The sequence below is a fragment of the Mizuhopecten yessoensis genome, unplaced genomic scaffold (genome assembly GCF_002113885.1).
Source record: "Mizuhopecten yessoensis strain PY_sf001 unplaced genomic scaffold, ASM211388v2 scaffold11057, whole genome shotgun sequence".
Classification (NCBI taxonomy): Eukaryota; Metazoa; Mollusca; class Bivalvia; order Pectinida; family Pectinidae; genus Mizuhopecten; species Mizuhopecten yessoensis.
Window position 1 is genome coordinate 439,616 of NW_018408857.1, and position 21,925 is coordinate 461,540.

At 36.5% G+C, this 21,925-nt stretch overlaps 1 protein-coding gene across 2 annotated transcripts in view; it reads left to right on the forward strand.

Moving 5' to 3' along the window:
* Positions 1–21,925, forward strand: part of LOC110465143 (WD repeat-containing protein 24-like) — a 56,686-nt gene that overhangs the window by 577 nt on the left and 34,184 nt on the right. For both annotated transcript variants that reach the window (XM_021520757.1, XM_021520759.1), the window contains exons 2-13: positions 634–772; positions 3,179–3,283; positions 4,847–4,963; positions 6,159–6,236; positions 6,796–6,902; positions 9,095–9,220; positions 10,248–10,379; positions 11,907–12,105; positions 13,553–13,732; positions 15,942–16,051; positions 17,752–17,871; positions 18,523–18,640. In XM_021520757.1, coding sequence (XP_021376432.1) covers positions 730–772; positions 3,179–3,283; positions 4,847–4,963; positions 6,159–6,236; positions 6,796–6,902; positions 9,095–9,220; positions 10,248–10,379; positions 11,907–12,105; positions 13,553–13,732; positions 15,942–16,051; positions 17,752–17,871; positions 18,523–18,640 — 1,435 coding nt within the window. In that variant the 5' untranslated portion in view covers positions 634–729. The remainder of the gene's footprint in view (positions 1–633; positions 773–3,178; positions 3,284–4,846; positions 4,964–6,158; positions 6,237–6,795; positions 6,903–9,094; positions 9,221–10,247; positions 10,380–11,906; positions 12,106–13,552; positions 13,733–15,941; positions 16,052–17,751; positions 17,872–18,522; positions 18,641–21,925) is intronic.

Consider the following 21,925-nt stretch of genomic DNA (forward strand, 5'->3'; position numbering starts at 1 on the left):
AAAATTTCCGATTATTTTACATTATGTTTTAAAAAGAATACTTGTATTTAATGTCTTTTGTTATCAACCTAATGATAAAATCTTTTTTTAAAAGCGACTTTGTTTCGTTTTCCTTCAAACAGAAAATCACATTAAAATAGCTCAAAAGACCTATTTCAGATGGATCAATAGAGCTATTATAGATCTTTACAGCTATATATATAGCTCAATCGGCAGAGTGCACTGGTCACATATACACACCTGATATTTAACTATATTCAATACAGCGTCAGCAAATCTGTTTTCAAATGGATGATGTTATGAAAGATTTACCTTACCATTCCTTTATAATTGATATTCTTTAAACTTATATGTTTTCGAAATCAGAAAACAATTAAGAAAATAAGTATATATTTTTTTTTTAAACTTCATGAATTAATAGTGAACATATTTTTTCTTATTTATAATTATTATCTCTGTCAGTTTGCTAATTTACAAGAAACACTTATCGGATGATTTGAACCAAATGTGATATCTTTGTGAGGGCTTGTTCGTTTATGCTGACTGCTATGGCCAGTTTCCTTACATTTACAAAAGAATGCAACAATTTGATAAAAAATATATTGTTGATTGAATATTGTTTTTGTATTGTAGCTGACATAATGAGATCAAGAGCAGCTGATACGTAGATACCATGGACCACACATTTTAGTAGTAAAGGATAAAATAATCCAGAAGAAAACACAGATCATGAGTATGATGCATAACGTATCCCGAGCGGTCCATGACCGTGGTATGTATTAATCTTCAATGTTTTATTTCAACTTTTCTTCCTTTTTTTTCTGAATCAGTTCTTCTGTTATTTCTCTAGTGATTTTGGTTTTGTTTTCTGAAAGTTAATGCTTTGTATGTGAAGTGTTCAATTCAATTAAAGATAGTTTACAGCATGTGATCTCAAATGGTATATTGAATATTTAACATAAGGGTTATAATTATGATGGATAGGTGATACAGATTTACTATCAAAGAGTATGAATAATTCTGGGAATAGTGATTTTTAAATTAATTAAGGTTTGAAGAACTGTGACTGGATTGATAGAAATTTTGGATATGAAAAGGTATAGCAATTACAAACATACACAATAATACTTCTACACTACTGTACAGTATCAGTTAACACACATGTTCACTTTCCTAAATATACACAATATATAACATAAACACAAACACTAGTTACACACAGATACACTACTTGCACCGTAAGTACTCATCATATATATAACTATATTGATATATAAACCATTTTTAGATAGTATAGATAAAACACACATGATATACTTACACACATACACAATTACTTGTACATATACAGTTATTGAGTGTGTTACATTTGTAAATAATGTTAAAAAGTTGCTATAAATATATACACATTGACTGATTGTTACAAATTTGTAGAAATAGGTGTTGCATACACACTGTAATTAGGTGTTACATACATACTGTAATTAGGTTTTACATAAATGCTGATATTGAGTGTAACATACACACTGTAATTAGGTGTTACATACACACTGTAATTGAGTACTACATACACTGTTATTGGGTGTAACATATACACTGTAATTAGGTGTTACATACATACTGTAATTGGGTTTTACATACACACTGTAATTGAGTACTACATATACTGTTATTGGGCGTAACATATACACTGTAATTAGGTGTTACATACATACTGTAATTGGGTTTTACATACACACTGTAATTGAGTACTACATATACTGTTATTGGGCGTAACATATACACTGTAATTAGGTGTTACATACACACTGTAATTGAGTACTACATATACTGTTATTGGGCGTAACATATACACTGTAATTAGGTGTTACATACATACTGTAATTGGGTTTTACATACACACTGTAATTGAGTACTACATATACTGTTATTGGGCGTAACATATACACTGTAATTAGGTGTTACATACATACTGTAATTGGGTTTTACATACACACTGTAATTGAGTACTACATATACTGTTATTGGGCGTAACATATACACTGTAATTAGGTGTTACATACATACTGTAATTGGTTGTTACATACACACTGTAATTGAGTACTACATATACTGTTATTGGGTGTAACATATACACTGTAATTAGGTGTTACATACACACTGTAATTGGGTATTACATATATACACTGTAATTGGGTGTTACAGACACACTGTAATTGTGTTTTACATACCCACTGTAATTGGATGTTGCATACACACTATAATTGGTTGCTACATACACACTGTAATTGGGTGTAACATACACACTGTAATTGGTGTAACATACACACTGTAATTGGGTGTTACATACACACTGTAATTGGGGGTTACAAACACACTGTAATTGGGTGTTACATACACACTGTAATTGGGGGTTACAAACACACTGTAATTGGGTGTTACATACACACTGTAATTGGGTGTTACAAACACACCGTAATTGGGTGTTACATACACACTGTAATTGAGTATTACATACACTGTTATTGGGTGTAACATATACACTGTAATTAGGTGTTACATACATACTGTAATTGGGTGTTACATACACATTGTAATTGAGTACTACATATACTGTTATTGGGTGTAACATATACACTGTAATTAGGTGTTACATACATACTGTAATTGGTTGTTACATACACACTGTAATTGAGTACTACATATACTGTTATTGGGCGTAACATATACACTGTAATTAGGTGTTACATACATACTGTAATTGAGTTTTAGATTATGCTGGGTCATGACTCCTTTTGACAGATCTTTCAAAGGATATATGTATACATATATGTGCATTGTTGTGTTTATGATTTTTCAATGTTCTCTTTGATAGAAATTGTACTTAAAATTTATATTTGATCATGAAATTATGAAATGATGCATATGTGAACATTTGCCTGATTTGGGAAGAATAACAGATTGAAATGTCAATTTTGATAAAACATGATATGGTCCATTGGTATAATACTTAATTTGTAGTACATAGTTATATTCTGCAGTTGACAAAAATTATATTATGTATATTGTAATATGATTTGCTTGTTTGGTCATTTGTCTGTACTTATATGTACTTATTATAATCACTTTTCATGTAACTATTACAGTATATTGATTTTAATGTTATAAATTTATATAGTCAACCCAGCAGTAGTCAAGACAATGTACTGCAATTGTGAGGGAGCTGTAAATGCCTTGGCTATCAATCGAGACTCTTCTCTTGCTGTGGTTGCAGGCCGCAATGGTAAGTTATAAAACTATATACCGAGATTATTTTGTCCAGTCAAATTTTCACCATTTGATTGTGTAATCTATTTTTGCCAAATATTAAATTTTCGCTTTGCATTTAATTAAGTACTACGTATATATTATGTTATCTACAAGTGTCCCCTGTAATGTTAATTACCCCACATGTTACGAAGGGTGAAAAAGGTGAAAGTTAAAGTGCAGTAAACATTTCCTGGTATACAGTAATTAGCAATACCTGTTCAGTCTGTAAGGTATCATGTAAATCAGATGATGTATCGATGCCTTTTGAAGCAAATTTTTGTAACATTTAAGTCAATTGCAATTTGTATTGTTTTGTAGTCGAGAAGATTAGATTGAAAAGACTATAAATACTTGAATACCTCATTCGAGATTCGTTGTAATGAAATGTCATTTATATTTTTGCATTTTGCATTGCATATTCAATATATTATAAACCAACCAAAACGAAGTTGCATTCATAGCATTATAACTGCAAGTGGTGTCGTGTGTCTGATTTTGCTACCATCTTCATTGTGACAAATGTGAAACAAATGTGACGTATAGGGATCTATCCATTTGTGTCATCAGTTTCTGTACGAACGGTTTTCGTACAAATTAACTCTTGAAGGACTGCTTCAATTTACATGAAGCTTTCTGCTCATAACAGTAAACTATAATATCTTTGATCTGTGCAAGTTTGATATTGCATGGTTTCTGAAGGATATTTGTGTTAGACTCGGTCACCAAACTTTATGTCTGGAAACATCTTCAGGAATACTGCACCATGTTGTTACAAGTAGATCACTGCAACCCATGTTTTCCTTTTCACCGACTTTGGCTTCACTATGTGTTAGCTCCATTTCTCAAACATTTTTAGTCTAATTGTCATCAAATTACAGCTACTGTATCTCCTAGCAAGTACAGCACCATCAAATGACATGAACACTTTTATAATAGCAATCATATTTTATGATAATAACAATTATATTGTATGGTCATTAGAATAACATTTTATAAGATCCCTATGGCCTATATTTTCCACTTCTCTGATTTTGGTTAGAATTGCCTGGAATAAGTCAGCAAAATTGATGGCATGCTGCCAGTTATTTGGTTGTTCTCGGGTAAAAAAAACACCTGACCAATCACTAGGCTGATACCTGTCCTTTGAAGATTACTAGAGAAGCAACACCCGTCTTCAAAGCCAGTCAATTTTACCATTACGTTACCGTGAGATTCTTTTGATGTACATCAAAGGATCAAACTAGTCTTCTTGTCTCATCCACAAGGCGGTGCACGCTGAGCCTTAGATTTTGTCATGACATATTCCAGGGGTGCAGAGCGCGAAAGTGAACATAATCCCAGGAGTATTGAGGATGGGACATATGTCTGTTTTACAAATATTTTCTAGATGTTTATTTTGTTTAATTTTCAATATCATTCTGTAGTTAAGGCAAAAATAAGTCTGTTATTATTATTGTATTTGACAGTGAATATTCTTATTACTTTTATTTTTTTGTAACTATTCATTATATCATTTTTCTCTTACATACTTTTCAAGTCTTCAAAATATTTGGCATCGAAGATGAGAGGTTTGAGGAGAAAATGAATCTTCGTGTGGGACGAAACGTCAACCTCAATTTCAGTGCATCGGATGTCACATGGAATCAAAATGATGGTAATTATCTTATTTTCACGCTAACATTATCCAGAATAAATCTTGCATAACGTTATATAGTAATGGTCCCCTTATGATCCTGCCCAGAATATTTTACCATATTTACTGGACAATAAGCTGACGTCTGGTATTAAGCCCACCGTCAAATATAACCATGCAAACAATTGCTCGACGTGAAGAAGTTAACACAATGATGCTAGCAGCATTGGCTCCTGGGTCCAGCCCCACTCCTGGGGACCTTGTCCCTGGGTCATGATATGAAATCAATCAATATCCCTAATCATGTGTACAAATACTAGGTATGGAAAGACATTTATGCTAACCGGCTTATCTCTGGGTCTGGTCTCCTGGTTATGGACTAAGGCATTGAGCTGTAACATGGAATTCGTTGAGATTCCTAACCTATAATCATATAACTGTTTGCTGAGCATAAAGACATGAGCACAATGATGCTACCATAAGGATAAGTATCAAGTGCTTGCCCCACCCCTAGGGACTTAATCAAGGGAAGGATTGAAATCCCCACCCCTAGGTACTCAATCATGGGAAGGATTGAAATCCCCACCCCTAGGGACTTAATCATGGGAAGGATTGAAATCCCCACCCCAAGGGACTCAATCATGGGAAGGATTGAAATCCCCACCCCAAGGGACTTAATCATGGGAAGGATTGAAATCCTCACCCCTAGGGGCTTAATCATGGGAAGGATTGAAATCCCCACCCCAAGGGACTTAATCATGGGAAGGATTGAAATCCCCACCCCAAGGGACTCAATCATGGGAAGGATTGAAATCCCCACCCCAAGGGACTTAATCATGGGAAGGATTGAAATCCCCAACCCTAGGGACTTAATCATGGGAAGGATTGAAATCCCCACCCCTAGGGTCTTAATCATGGGAATGATTGAAATCCCCACCCTATAACTAAATGCACATATAGGTATCTCAACCAAATGTGCTATGAACCATCCTCTATTCTTGTAACATAATAATCCATAGTGTAACATGAAGGAAGAGTGGGCTCATGATGTTCAGGTAAAAAAGAAATAGTTGAGCGAGACAGACCCAATGGGCCTCTTGTTTAACAGTTAACACTTAATAGATATATTAAATATTTTCTATTGTGATTAAACTGGTCAGTTTTCCTGTAACAGTAGATCAGGATAATGATGGAAGCGTTCCTTTATCTGTTTCAGATAACATTTTAGCTTCGGCAGCCACCAATGGTTCAGTTGTGGTATGGGACATCAACAGGACGACCAAATCCAAACAAGGTACGTAGGTTATAAATCCCCCGGATCTGTGTGTTTAAACACAGAATTCATTCCTTATGGTAGAATTGGCTTGATTGTTTTCTTGCAAAATATTTACTACATTCCCGCTTTCTTCCATATTTTTCTAAAATAACAAACAATGATTAAACACTTTGGCCGATTTCATCTATCACATTCCAAATGTCGGACGTTTTGGACCAGAGCTATTTGTTTATGAGTTAGGTACAGGTGTAGTGAGGTGATGCTGACTTCTCGCCCAGACAATGTCTTTTAAGGTCTTTATTGATATTTGCAAGTCCATCATGCTCTATCTCTGAATTAACACATCTTAATAACAAATTGAACAAATCCAATACTCATTGTAATCAAAATATGATTAAAGTAATTTGTTAAGGAAAAATGGAGTTAAAAAGGCCAATATATTTTCTTTCAACTTCATGTTATGTCAAAATAAAGTTTAAGAAAAAGAAAAGATATGATACAAAGTGAACTTGAATGATAAAATATGATATAAGTTTTAAATTAGAGTAAACATGTATCGCAATTCATGTATTTCCAGATTACGTGTTCACAGACCATAATCGTACGGTAAACCGTGTACGTTTCCATGAGAACGAGGTAAACCTGCTATTAAGTGGTTCACAGGATGGATCAATGAAATTGTTTGTAAGTATTGTTGATGTGACATTTCAATTTATACTTTGATATCTTGATAAATGGTAAGACAACACATATTTCTTACATTGTTTAACTTGGTATCTAGTGCACTTTGTAGTCAAACGTAGTGAACAAGGTAGTGCACTAGAGAAAACATTATAGTGAACTCCAGTGCACAACAGTATTAACTCCAGTGCACTACAATGTGAACTCCAGTGCACTACAATGTGAACTCCAATGCATCACGGTGTTAACTCCAGTGCACAACAGTGTTAACTCCAGTGCACTACAAGGTTAACTCCAGTGCACAGCGATGTTAACTCCAGTGCACAACAGTGTTATCTCCAGTGCACAACGATGTCAACTCCAGTGCACAACGATGTCAACTCCAGTGCATCATGGTGTTAACTCCAGTGCACTACAATGTCAACTCCAGTGCACAACGATGTCAACTCCAGTGCACAACGATGTCAACTCCAGTGCATCACGGTGTTAACTCCAGTGCACAACAGTGTTAACTCCAGTGCACTACAGGGTAAACTCCAGTGCACAGCGATGTTAACTCCAGTGCACAACAGTGTTAACTCCAGTGCACTACGATGTTAACTCCAGTGCACAACGATATGAACTCCAGTGCACTACGATGTTAACTCCAGTGCACAGCGATGTCAACTCCAGTGCACAACGATGTTAACTCCAGTGCATAACAGTGTTAACTCCAGTACACAACGGTGTTAACTCCAGTGCACAACGATGTTAACTCCAGTGCACAACGATGTAAACTCCAGTGCACTACGATGTTAACTCCAGTGCACTACGATGTTAACTCCAGTGCACTACGATGTTAACTCCAGTGCACAACGATGTTAACTCCAGTGCACAACAATGTTAACTCCAGTGCACAACGATGTAAACTCCAGTGCACTACAGGGTTAACTCCAGTGCACAACGATGTTAACTCCAGTGCACAACAGTGTTAACTCTAGTGCACAACAGGGTTAACTCCAGTGCACAACGATGTTAACTCCAGTGCAGTACGATGTTAACTCCAGTGCAGTACGATGTTAACTCCAGTGCACAACGATGTTAACTCCAATGCACTACGAGGTTAACTCCAGTGCAAACGATGTTAACTCCAGTGCACAACGATGTTAACTCTAGTGCACAACAGTGTTAACTCCAGTGCACAACAGTGTTAACTCTAGTGCACAACAGTGTTAACTCCAGTGCACAACAGTGTTAACTCTAGTGCACAACAGTGTTAACTCCAGTGCGCAACGATGTTAACTCCAGTGCACAACAGTGTTAACTCCAGTGCACAACAGTGTTAACTCTAGTGCACTACAGGGTTAACTCCAGTGCACAACGATGTTAACTCCAGTGCACAACGATGGTAACTCCAGTGCACAACGATGTTAACTCTAGGGCACAACAGTGTTAACTCCAGTGCACAACAGTGTTAACTCTAGTGCACTACAGGGTTAACTCCAGTGCACAACGATGTTAACTCCAGTGCACAACGATGTTAACTCTAGTGCACTACAGGGTTAACTCCAGTGCACAACGATGTTAACTCCAGTGCACTATGATGTTAACTCCAGTGCACTACAGGGTTAATCCAAGTTTAAAATACTGAAGTACATATTTCAATAATTGCTTATAATGAATTGAATTCCTTCATGATATGAAAAATGAATGAGGAAAAATCATTTAACTAAATGTTTCATAATATCAATATGCATAAATTTTCTGATTGCATGTACTTAAAATTTCAACTGAACATGTTCAAAGAGAAATTGCACACTATCTCTGGTGATTATAGAAAATCTGTAGATATCTGTATCAATAAAAAGAAAAAAGTTAAGGAGTAAAAAAAAATAAGAATATCAAAGTTAAATTCACATATCGCCATACACTTCTGTACCGTTATAACCTCATAATGTTGGAAATAACATACACTTTGAGTAACTTTTACCCATTTAATAATCAGTTTATTAATTGAGAACAATTAAAATACATGGATATCAATGAAACGTTATAGAAGATCTTAGATGAGTTGTGTTCTCCCCCTTGAGCTTATGACATATTGCAGGACAAATATAATTTTTAAAAAATGACAATCTTATAGGTGTGTGGTGAAATTATGTGGAAAAATGAGCTGTACAAAATAAGATGAATTAAATAGCTTTCATGGTGTACAGGATGTGAGAAAGCGGACGGTCACTACAACATTTGTGTCTGGAAGCAGTGTCCGAGATGTCCAGTTCTGTCCAAGTGTATTTAGCTACTTCCACTTCGCTGCTGCTGATGAAAATGGAAATATTCAGGTATGATTGTGAAAATTTTAACATTTAATAAAATAGAAAAGTCACACAAACTTAGCACTTTCATACAATGTACTCAGTAATGGAAATTAAGTATACATGTATTTCAAATGTTATATTCTTCAAATTAATTTGCCAGTTATGAATTCAAAATATTTCATTGTCACACTGGTAAAATACTAGCCGCTTCCTACTGACTTGGCTTGGGAGAATTTCTATTGAGCTCATTCGGTAGAGCGTAAGATTAGTAAGCTGGAGGTCCCGACTCTTAGCGGAGGCATTGAAAAAATAATGACCTCTGTTACATTGGCACCCACGTAGGGACCCGGGTAATATTGACAAATACACTTAGCGATATACTTTCACAAGAACCGCTATGACCCCTGAAAAACTCGGGATGAGTTCTTTTCTGGAGACAGAGTATGTCAACCTGGTTAAATACTAGCCGCTTCCTACTGACTCGGCTAGGGAGAATTTCTCTTGAGCTCATTTGGTAAAGTGTAAGACTAGTAAGCCAGAGGTCCCGGGTTCGACTCTCAGCCGAGAAGTTGAAAAAAATAATGACCTCTGTTATATCATGAATGTTAATCATATCTTTTAAGCACAAAACACAAATCAATTGTTAGTCATTTTATGTTCACATATTTTTGGGGTCTGCATAGCATACTGTATGTGAGCTGGGTGCCTAACAATTTGGGAAAATTTGAATGATTTCAAAAGATCCTAAAAAGTAGCCATAATTAATTCTATTTCATCTAAGTTGGTAAATTTAGTTGAAAGAATGGGACTTGCAGACCGGGAAAAATGTTAAGGGGCGTTTATGTTGGTTGGGGTGATTATAAACTCAAATTAAGTATTCTTGTTGGCCACGATATATATTAACGCACAGGGAGTTTTAATATGGTTAAAAAAACAAGTGTACTCGGAGAAAACCTAAAACATATAATAATGTTTCTGTCTGGACAGGAGATTTAACTTTCGGAGACAAGATGGATGAGAGTTCATTGGACTTTGTTTTTGTGCATTTCAGATCTGGGATATGAGACAGCCGGACCGCGTACAGAAACAGATTACTGCACACAGTGGCCCAGTGTTTAGTATAGATTGGCATCCTGAAGATAGGAATTGGATCGGCACTGCGGGCCGTGACAAATCCATCAAGGTCGGTCAATGATCCCCAATAAGTTCTTAAATTAATTTACTTAAAGATCGGCTCCCACTGTATTTCTTGGGGCCCAGCGACATAATAAAGGGGGCACTAACTGTTTGTCTTTTCCATTAGTCTGTACATCCATCCATCGGTGTAGTGTCTTGGCTAGATTTCTGATTTTTAGCTCATTAACCCTAATAATGCAAGTCCAACATTTCTCAAACTTCATATTTGGGTACATCTTGAGAAGTACCACAGCAATATATCAGTTGTAGGTCTGGTAACTGTGACATACATCTATTTTCTCTTTACTGACTGGTTTCACTTTCCATTTACTTTATATGATGAACTGTAGCTTAACTACCGTAATAATAGAGGTCCACAGTTCATCGAATTTGTGGATCCATCTTGAGGGTTACTAAAACGATATATCAAATGAAATGACTGTGTCATATAATTCTCTTACCCTGGACAGGTGTATCCTCACCTTACTCGGTGTGAGGTATTCTTGCCTCACCCCAGGATTGAGAAGGGGGGATTCCCCAGTCATAACAATTGCGTGATGTCAAAATGTGGGTCACTGTGACCTATATATATCTTCTACTTAATTAACATTGATCAGATTTTACTTTTAATGACATTACTCTTATACTAAAAGTTAAGCATTTATCAAAATTGTCCCTCCTTAGGAGTGAAACACCAATATATTGTATAACAAAATGTAGGTCATCGCTATTTCCTTGATTTCACACTTACTGAATTAGGTCAGACTTTGCTTTGAACTCTATTTCCATCAGAGCTGTAACAGGGGGTGTAGGTATGTTTTCTTGTTTAGAGTTATCAATTTTCTTGTTGTGAATTGAAAATACATGAATTTTATAAAAAAAAAAAAAAACTGGAGGAACTGAACTTCAATTGTTTTCTCTAAAAATGTTCATCATTGAATCTGGTTCAAATTGTAAGTGGAAATGAAGTTAGTGTTGTTATTTTTTTCAGCCTAATTTTTATTTCCCCATGTTTTTTAACATTTAAAAAATTCAATTTTTCATTTGTATGAAAATTTTATCCCTAAACTTAAATTTAAGTTTTTAGATGTTATTGATTATATTTTATGGTAAAAAGTGTAATTATGTGACACAAAAAAAAAAGGTCCTAGAGAAGGCTAAAAGTATTTGATCTTAAATCAAAGTTTTCCTTTTTACACAAACAATATACATATCAAACATGTCGCAACATTTCAAGTCCCTTTGGCAAGCTATCGTCAAATCACATCGTTGTACAGGTAAACAAATACAAATGGTGCACTCAGTCATAGCTTGACAAAGGGACCAGTCGGTCTTGAAACGTCGCGCCACGTTTAATATGTACATTGTTTGTGTAAAAACAAAAACTTTGATATTACATATTTCCTAACTGATGAATCTTATTGTAGATTTTTCGTTTTGAATAAAAAAAAAATAGATGATTAAAAGAATTATTGATCCTGGGATACCCCTTGGACATGGATCATTTTACTGATTGAACTTTGACCTTTTACAGGTGTGGGACCTCCAGAGGAATAAGCTACTGTATACAATTCACACGGTCGCCTCGGTGATGCGGATACGATGGCGTCCTCAGAGGCGGTACCACATTGCTAGCTCCTCCCTTCTCGTCGACTTCAGCATCAACATCTGGAACATCCAGCGCCCTTACATACCTTTTGCTTCCTTTGAGGAACACAAAGATGTCACCACAGGTACACAAATTAACTCACAGAAAAGGATGTATCCTAACAAAAAAAGTTACAAAGTGTGGGAAAATAAATGACCTTGACCTATTTTCAAATCACAGGAGTCAGATTTGTTGTAACTCTTAAATAGCTTCTTTTAAGACAAAAGAAGTGTCTGGATTCTGGATATATGCATCCAGAAGCTAGCTAATTTGGAGTACTACAACTCTAGTGAAATGAAATGACCTTGATAAGTATTCGAGGGCTCAGGGGTCAAATATTTAAAAACGGTCATACTGTATTTCATGAAACACAAAGAGGCCTAGAGTCATGTTATATAACCAGTTGGTGGTCGGATGGCAGAGTTGATAACACTTTCACCAAGGCTGCTGGGGGTTTGATTTCCTGATCGGATGTGAAAAGGTATTGGGTCACCTGCCCGATCAGGCGATGATGTAGGTTTTCTCCGGGTACTCCAGTTACCTCCCAAAATAAGACCTACATGCTACCATCTGGGCCAACAACAGTGATTAATATAAGTTGATAGCATTTGTTGAACATTTTTTGTAAAATTTTTAAAATAAAAAAAAGTACAATTTAAAAACATATAACCAATGGCTTGCTGGCAATAAGAAGTCACGAGGTCTACATGCAGTGACAATGTTTGAACCATGATGTGTTAGCACGTTCATGGGTTTGGACTCCTGTTGTCGGAGCAATTTGAGTCCCACCTACTTCACAAAATAGTTTTCTACTGTAAACTGGGAACAAATTGGATGTTGTGTTCTAAAATTCACTGTAATGATAAATAGAGGGCAATAAATTAAAGATAAAAGTTTAATTGCGGTGAGCATTGCCCGGTGTGCAGAAGATCTGTTCACAGCCATTGGTGAAAGTCTTGATTGTCTATGTCAAATGTAGTGTTAAATATATATGTATCTGTTAGAGAAATATGTTTGGGATGCCACCTCTGTTCTTTAAAAATAAATACATTTAAAATTAAAAAAAGGACATATTCTACCTTATTTTGATCTTGACATGTAATCTTTTAAAAAATATTTTGAAAATATGCCAAAATCATTCCCAGTGAAAGAAATCCAAACAATATGAAAACAAATATGATATGTCTTCTGTCAATCCTCATTTAACATGTATTGATATTTTTTTAATGATATATCGATATAAATGTTCAAATATTGATTGAAAAATACTCGTTCAATGATAATTTGTAAAGAAAAAAACGGAAAAGGTTTAAACAACTGCAAAATAAACTGCATAACACATGAATATTTTAGGAGCATGAAACATGATTGTATATTAATATAATGACAAAATCTTTAGGTTATCAAAAAAAAGTATTTCCCTGTAAAAGTAAATACTTGTTCAGTAGCCGATGTTTTGATGTTTGGCAGTATTTTCAGTTCATACATTAACCCATATCTTTATTATTCCACCTCGTCATTTGTTACTGTAGACATTGTTTGGAAGAAGGAGGACCCCCATATGTTCTACAGCTGTAGTAAGGATTGTACCTTATACCAACATGTGTTCAAAGATGCCAAACGTCCAGCCGACCATGTCACGCCATCCGGAATCGACATGAACCTCGACTACACGGTGTCCCATGCCCACGGGGAGCGTACCCTATCCACAGGTTCTGTACAAGGGCACATCAAATTAACAATTTTTAGCTCACCTGAGACAAAGTCTCAAGTGACCTATTGCGATCGCCTTTTGTCTGTCGTCGTACGTCGTGCGTCATCCGTCGTCCGTTCGTAAACAATTTACATTTTCAACTTCTTCTCCAAAACCCCTGAACCAATTTCAATGAAATTTTGCAGAAACCTTCCATGGCCAAAAGTCAACAAAAATAGTTGCCAGTTTGGTCCCCGGCCCCCAGGGGCCTGAGGGGCGGGGCCAAAAAGGGTCAAATTTACTAAAATTTCAAAAATCTTCTTCTCAAGACCCAGATATGGTAGAATCAAACACTCTTCATAGATGGAAGGGTCTTAAGGTGCTCTACCAAAATTGTGAATTTCATGACCCTTGGGTATCACGTTTCCCCCTGGGAAGGATGTAAATTTTACTATAGTTTATATAGGGAAATCACATTTTGGACCAACATTTGTTTAATTTTCATTGGAAGTAATTAAATTTAGGTTAGCATTATCAGTATTGGGTAGCAGTTTGATGGTATGCACATATGAGCCCTGACTGACCCCCCAGGGCTGATGGATAGGGCCAAAAAGGGTTGAATTGACTGAAATTTCAAAATAAAATCTTCTCAAAGACCCAGATATGGTAGAATCAAACACTCTTCATAGATGGAAGGGTCTTAAGGTTTATGACCCTAGGGTCTCACGTTTACCCCCTGGGGAAGGAAGGTGGGGGGGCAAAATTTATTATGGTTTATAATGGCAAATGCTACTTTGAATATTACATGTTAATAACTTGATTTGAATTATAACCCTGAGTTGACAGTTTGATACTTTGAAAATTTTGAGCCAGCCCTACCCCCAAGGGCTGAAGGGTGGGGCCCAAAGGAGTCAGTGTGCTAAAATTTCTTCATTTTTTCTTGTTTAGAATCAGAGGTGCTAGTTTCAAATACTTTTTAGTCTTAAATCTGTATGCTAGATATTGAATAAGGTTGTTTTATTGTTTTTTGTCACTGAATAATATTTCTGTTCGTGTTAAAAACAAAATCAACTCTCTGTATAAATATATCAGGTGACCGTTAAGGCCCAATGGCCTCTTGTTTTTCTTTGCAACATATTCTGCTCTCTAAAGGAGGTATTTTAGGATGCCAGGCGTAGTTAATTATTCCCTGTTATTCGCTGAGAGGTATCGGTTTTAGGTCACAAAGTGTACATACTTATTTCAACAGTTAATCAAAATTAATGCTATTTGCAATCATTACCAGATATGAATAATCAATATTTTAACAGGAAAATCATATTTAATGGTATTTGCACTTAATGTTCAAAAGTGTTAAATTACGGTACTATAGACATAAAATGAATGTGTCCCTGCAAGTTATAGAGAGTTGTAGAATAAAGTTGTAGAATAAACCCTGACATAAAGTATCACTGAAGCACAGATTTGTTGGAAAATATACCATTCAAAGGTGGTTAAGTTTAGTGAAGTTTATTGTTATTATCTGTATGGTCCTCTGCACCGGACTCCAACATGTTTAAACAAATGTTACATACATGTACATACACCTAAATGAAGGTTAAGTTATAGGCATCACGTCTTTACTAAGTATGTTAGCTCTATTATCTCAGTGCCTGATCAATCCAATGTTTATCGAGTCTGTTTTTAAATGTATTTGATTTTACTGCACTTGGTTACATCATTTTGTTTCTGCGTTTGCTTTGAAAAAAAAATCTAAGAAATTAGGCCACACCATATTAATTTCGTTTTCTGTTAACCCTTTCACCACTGCAGACCATAATGGACTCATCCAGATCAATGCTTGGTAGAGTCTACTAAAGTTACATAAGGGTGAAAGGGTTTAACATACTTTATCAACTGGTATTTTCCCTTGCAATCTACAGGTATTGTATATACTAGAACACACAATTTAATGAGTTCCTTGTTTTCCTAATTTACTCTTTCTACACATATTTTGTTTTGAGCCATACAAATAAATCATTTGTTATTTTAAACTTAATGCATAGTAAACGCTGCCTTCATGTATTGTTGAAGGTCAGACAAATAAATTCCCTGTTCTTACCAAACTATGGCACACTATATTAATTCCTCGTTCTTTGGTTGGTTTAGCTAGTAAGACTCCAAACAAAATTATTATGTATGGGTTGTCCATGCAGGCTCTTTCAAAATTGTTTTGTTATTTATTTCAGACAAACACAGCTCTGGGAAGTTGTCAATATTTCATAAGAAGCCGTCCCGCAGCGATCATTTCACACAGGCGTATAGCACACTGCACGTTCACAACTGTAATAAACATGAGGTAATGTTAGGTGCATGAATTCGTTCGGTGATTTTATTTTATTGCGAATTGCCATAAAATATTGATGCAAGACCTGATATGACACACCATTGTTCATTTTCCTATTATGTTGTTATTGAATTAATATATCAATTTGGTATGTGACATACAATCTAGGTCGAGCTTACATCATCCTCGATATCCAGGGGTTACTCTTACTTACGCTCTTTGCACCCCTGGAATATATGTCATAGCAAAATTGAAGGCTTAGTGTGCGCCACCTTGTGGATGAGACAAGGAGACTAGTTTGATCTGTTGATGTACATAAAAAGAATCTCGTGGTCGCGTAACGGTAACACTTACTGGCTTTGAAGTCGGGCGTCGCACCTCTGTAATCTTAAAAGGACAAGTGCCAGCCTAGCGATTGGTCAGGTTTTTTTACCTGACACCAATCAAATAGCTAGCTGTATGCCTTCAATTTTGCTTTGACATATTCCAGGGGTGCAGAGAGTGAAAGTGAAAACCAAAACCACTAGGTAATAATGGTTTATAATGTATATATATATATATATATATAAACACACAAACAGACCAAATGTTTTTTTCTCTGCATTATTCGTAAGAGGTGATTAATATGGTAGCCCCCTGTAGTAATGAGTATTTATAATTGTTCCCTCCCGTCGGTGACAGAGAAAAGACCACACGGAATCTGCTGTACCAATCGCAACGTTTTTTTTTTTTAATATTTTCTTTTCTACATGTATCTATTACCTGGTATTTCTCCTAACGGCTTTCTTGAAAACCCTGCATTTAGCCAAGAGAGGAAGATTATGGGTCCTGTTAATTGGCCAAACCAAACCAAACCAAAGACCTTGAAATTAGCTTACTGGTCTGCGCTTGAAGCTAGCTTTACATTGATAGCGATATTGACTGATGTACTCGTTGTTAGTACAATATGACTATGTTGACACTTGTGCTACGTACTCACCTGAGGCATGGCATTGTAATGAGGTAGCACTCTAAAATCGGCATTCAATCCATGCTATTACAAGGAGATATTTACACCAGTAACATGTCCCCATGACACACGCATACATTTAACACATGGAAGCGCTTCACTTAATTGAGCGTAACCCCTGGATATCGAGATGACTTGGATATCAATCTTGCCCAATAATGATTGACACTGCCGTACTTTCACAACAAAATTAGATGAATGGTTCATTTTCACAGATATCAGACACATTTTAATTTAATTTAATTACTGTATGTGTTAAATTTGTCAAAGTGTTTTAAAATAAAAAACGCTTAAAATCAACAATGGCTGTCAGAGTATCAATAAACAATTTTGTCCATTGTGCTGTGAAGAGTCTTTTGACTGTGAATCCTTCTTTTAAAAAAATGTCTCTTTTAAAACATTATATGACAAAACATTGTCTGTTGAAAATAAAACCATTGTCTGTTTAGAACAAATAGCAGTGTTAAATTAAAAACTATAGCGTGATATCAAAATAAATCAGAAGAATTAGACAAATAAAAAAAAGTTTGTCAGGAATAGTATTCCTGGTAGACTTCATTGTTTCATGTGTGGAACCTCTGAGCGGGGTTTAAAATTCATTTCTGGTTTTATATCAGAGTGGAAATCAATAACATTATCACCTGTACAGGTCTGATGAGTTTATTAAAAGACATTACAAACTTTGTCTATTATAAATTTTCAGACCTCGCTGTCCATGGACTGGTTTCGAGACTCCGCCCAACGCTATCTCCTGAAAGGATTTTCACTTGACAAGCTTTGTGAACAAAATGCTCAAGTGGCCGAGAGCCAAGGTCGTTACCAGGTGAGGTCTTTTATTACCTGCGAAAAATGTGACCTATACCAGTCTGTTGTTGTCAGAGCGCTCTAAAATTAGTATGTTTACAGTATACTTAGGTGATAATTCCTTGTTTTATTGATACAGTGAGTTCTGATTAAAGATCCCCGTACCACTGACGAAAACTGTTACTATGTATCGGAAACTGTTTATTCAGGCATGTCTATAGCTTTGAAAAATCAGTTCTGCAAAGAGAACCATACCTTGTGGGACTTCTACGAAAAAATAATAAAGATGAATCTCAGAAATTTTAAACAAAATATAATGAATTATTATGCACTGAAAGTAAAATTCTGCAGACCTATAGACCGGGATTCGAAACCTGGACTTCAGATTGTGATAAACTCATTCTAACCAACTCAGCTACCCTTGTAAATGGAAATGTACCCAAACTGAAGTTAAGGGGAGGTTATTGTATATATGATAAACAACCGTGCAGTGGGACAGGGATTCTTAATATCATTTCTCAATTGTCATATGAAAACATGATATTAACCAAAATGTGCCATTAATTGATGTGACATTAAGTGAAATATGTACTGTAAAGGAAAAGAGTGTTTTTCCTTTTTTGGGAAAATACGATTATTTTGACTTAAAGTGTTATTTCTATATACGAAGGTGGCCCAGAGTTGGAGGATGCTGATGGTATTGTACTCCCAGAGTCTCTACACCGCTCCACAGTTCCGAACCCTGTCCATGGGCTCAAACAGCAGCGAGAAAACAGACGCAGATAAAGGTCCGTGTAACATCCTGATGTGGTCACATGACTTAATCCTTGTGTCATGTGACTGAATCTCACACAAGTATCTAATCATCCCTTGTTAGGGCTAGATAGGTGCACAAGATTAAGTGAAGTGTCAGTGTAACATCCTGATGTGGTCACATGACTTAATCCTTGTGTCATGTGACTGAATCTCACACAAATATCTAACCATCCCTTGTTTGCACAAGATTGTTGAAAAAATATTTACGTGGTCAGGTGGTACTATGGATAGAACATTGTCAATAAGACGGCCAGTGTTTGATTCCCTTATCGGACCCAGTTCTCTGGTCTGGAGTATCCTTGGACCAAGGGGACACAATTTTGTATAAATGGTGTGTGTGGCCCCCCTTGGGGCGGAGGGCCGGGGCCGAATAGGGGAAATAGAGGTAAAACCTTCAAAAACCTTCTCCTACCGTAGGGATTAAGGGATTTTATCTTTATTTGGTCTGGAGCATCCTTTGGCCAAGGGGACTCAATTTTGTATAAATGGTGGGTTTGAAATTTGTTATATCTGAAGTACTGGATGTTTTTTTCTGAAATTTTATATGTATTTACAGCACCTACCAATTATTTTAAATATAGTCAGGTGAGCGATACAGGCTGTCTGGGCCTCTTGTTGTGTAAACTGATGCTTAGCGTCACATAACTAACTGACCATTGGTCGTTAATGGTCATGTGATGTCTATAAATAATTAGTATGATGACCTCATCTCTAACCTTATGCAACTTATTACGTGGTAATCAAGTAATGACATAACCTACTTAAAATTCAATTGATCTTATGATTTAAACACATACCTTCACATTATAAATTCACATCATCTACTACTAGAATACATAAAAAATAAAAAGTATATGTAAACAACATCAACACACAAAATTTAATACATTTGTAATACAGTAATGAACTAACAATTTACAACAAATTATGCATCCTAACTCTGGAGGTCCAGGAGATAGAATACCTTAGAAATGTATTTGTATAAACTTAAATAAAATAAATTCAAATTATACAGAACTAGAAGGCAGCATATACAAACATGCTATATATATCTCTAAATCATTGTGGTTATCAATAAGGGTTTTCGATACCTTTAACCATATGGTTGAATCATATATTGTTTCAATTATAGATACATAATTTACAAGCACTTTTTTAATTAGGATAACAATCCCACCACCTTGTGATCTTATACCTAGTAATCTAGGGTAAATATAACATGAAAAACCTTCAATTGTTAAAGAATAATTGTACGTCTTGATATAATTGAAAAAAACTTTTTTATTATCCCCCACTTTCACTGTCTGTCTGACTGTTTGTCTGTTTTACCACTTTCAGCGGACTTTATTTGGCGGAGTTATGGCCCCTTGAATAACGAAAAACGTCATTATCTGCCCTTTCCGTGCAATAACTGCAACAAATATTAACAGATTTTCTTCAAACTTGGTAATAGGATTAAATGCCTTAAGAACTTGACCAAGTTCAATGACCACTTTCAACGGACTTTATTTGATGGAGTTATGGCCCCTTGAATAACGAAAAATGTCATCTGCCGTTTCTGTTCATTAACCCTCGCAAATATTATCCGATTGTCTTCAAACTTAGTAACAGGTTTCAAGGCATTACAGGCTTGGCCAACTTTGACAACCACTTTAATTGGACTCCATTTGGCGGAGTTATGGCCCCTTGATTAACAAAAAATATTAGCCAAATTCCTTCAAACTTGATAACAATGTTTTTGTTTCTCTGTCTTTCCACCCATCTCGGGCACTCTTTGGGGTTTGTTTGATAATTGCTGTAGATATTGTGCAGATATTCAACCAAATTCTGTATGCACATCCGGATAATTAATGAGGTATAAGGCTTTTTTTTCCTTCAAGTTTCAAGCTATACATTATGTCTCAACAGCATGATACTCACATGTTTAAACCTAACCTCAATAATGTTTACCTACAATATGTCCTGCAAGCGGGGGATATAAATTCCTCGAATTTGCTTGTTTTAGCTTATTATCAAGTCCACCATTTATTTTTCATGATATAACTTTGAGATTCTGGGGCATGTCCCCACACTCCACATTGTCCTATGAATTAAGATGATGGCCAGGACCGACATTACCCATCTGACATTGCCTTGACAACGACGAGCAGGACCTGGACCACGACTAGCCGTACCTGGACCATGACTAGCGGTACCTGGACCAAGACTAGCCGTACCTGGACCACGACTAGCGGTACCTGGACCACGACTAGCCGTACCTGGACCATGACTAGCGGTACCTGGACCAAGACTAACGGTACCTGGACCAAGACAAACGTACCTAGACCGCGACTAGCGGTACCTGGACACGCCTAGCCGTACCTGGACCACAACTAGCGGTACCTGGACCAAGACTAACGGTACCTGGACCAAGACTAACGTACCTAGACCGCGACTAGCGGTACCTGGACACGACTAGCCGTACCTGGACCACAACTAGCTGTACCTGGACACGACTAGCCGTACCTGGACCACAACTAGCGGTATCTGGACCACGACTAGCGGTACCTGGACCACGACTAGCGGTCCCTGGACACGACTAGCCGTACCTGGACCACAACTAGCGGTACCTGGACCAAGACTAACGGTACCTGGACCAAGACTAACGTACCTAGACCGCGACTAGCGGTCCCTGGCCACGTCTAGCCGTACCTGGACCACAACTAGCGGTACCTGGACCATGACTATCTGTACCGAGACCATGACTAATTGTACCTAGCCCATAACTATCTGTACCTAGACCACAACTATCTGTACCTAGACCATGATGAGTTGTACCTAGACCATGACGATCTGTGCCTAGACCATGACTATCTATACCTAAACCATGACTATCGGTACATAGACCATGACTAGTGGTACCTAGACCATGACTATCTATACCTAAACCATGACTATCTGTTCCTAGACCATGACTAATTGTACCTAGACCATAACTATCTGTACCTAGACCATGACTAACTGTATCTAGACCATGACTATCTGTGCCTAGACCACGACTAGCAGTACCTAGACTGCAACTAGCGGTACCTAGACCACTACTAGTGGAACCTGGACCAAGGCTAACGGTACCTAGACCACGACTAGCGGTACCTGGACCACGACTAGCGGTGCCTGGACCATGACTATCTGTACCGAGACCATGACTAATTGTACCTAGACCGTGACTATCTATACCTAAACCATGGCTATCGGTACCTAGACCATGACTATATGTA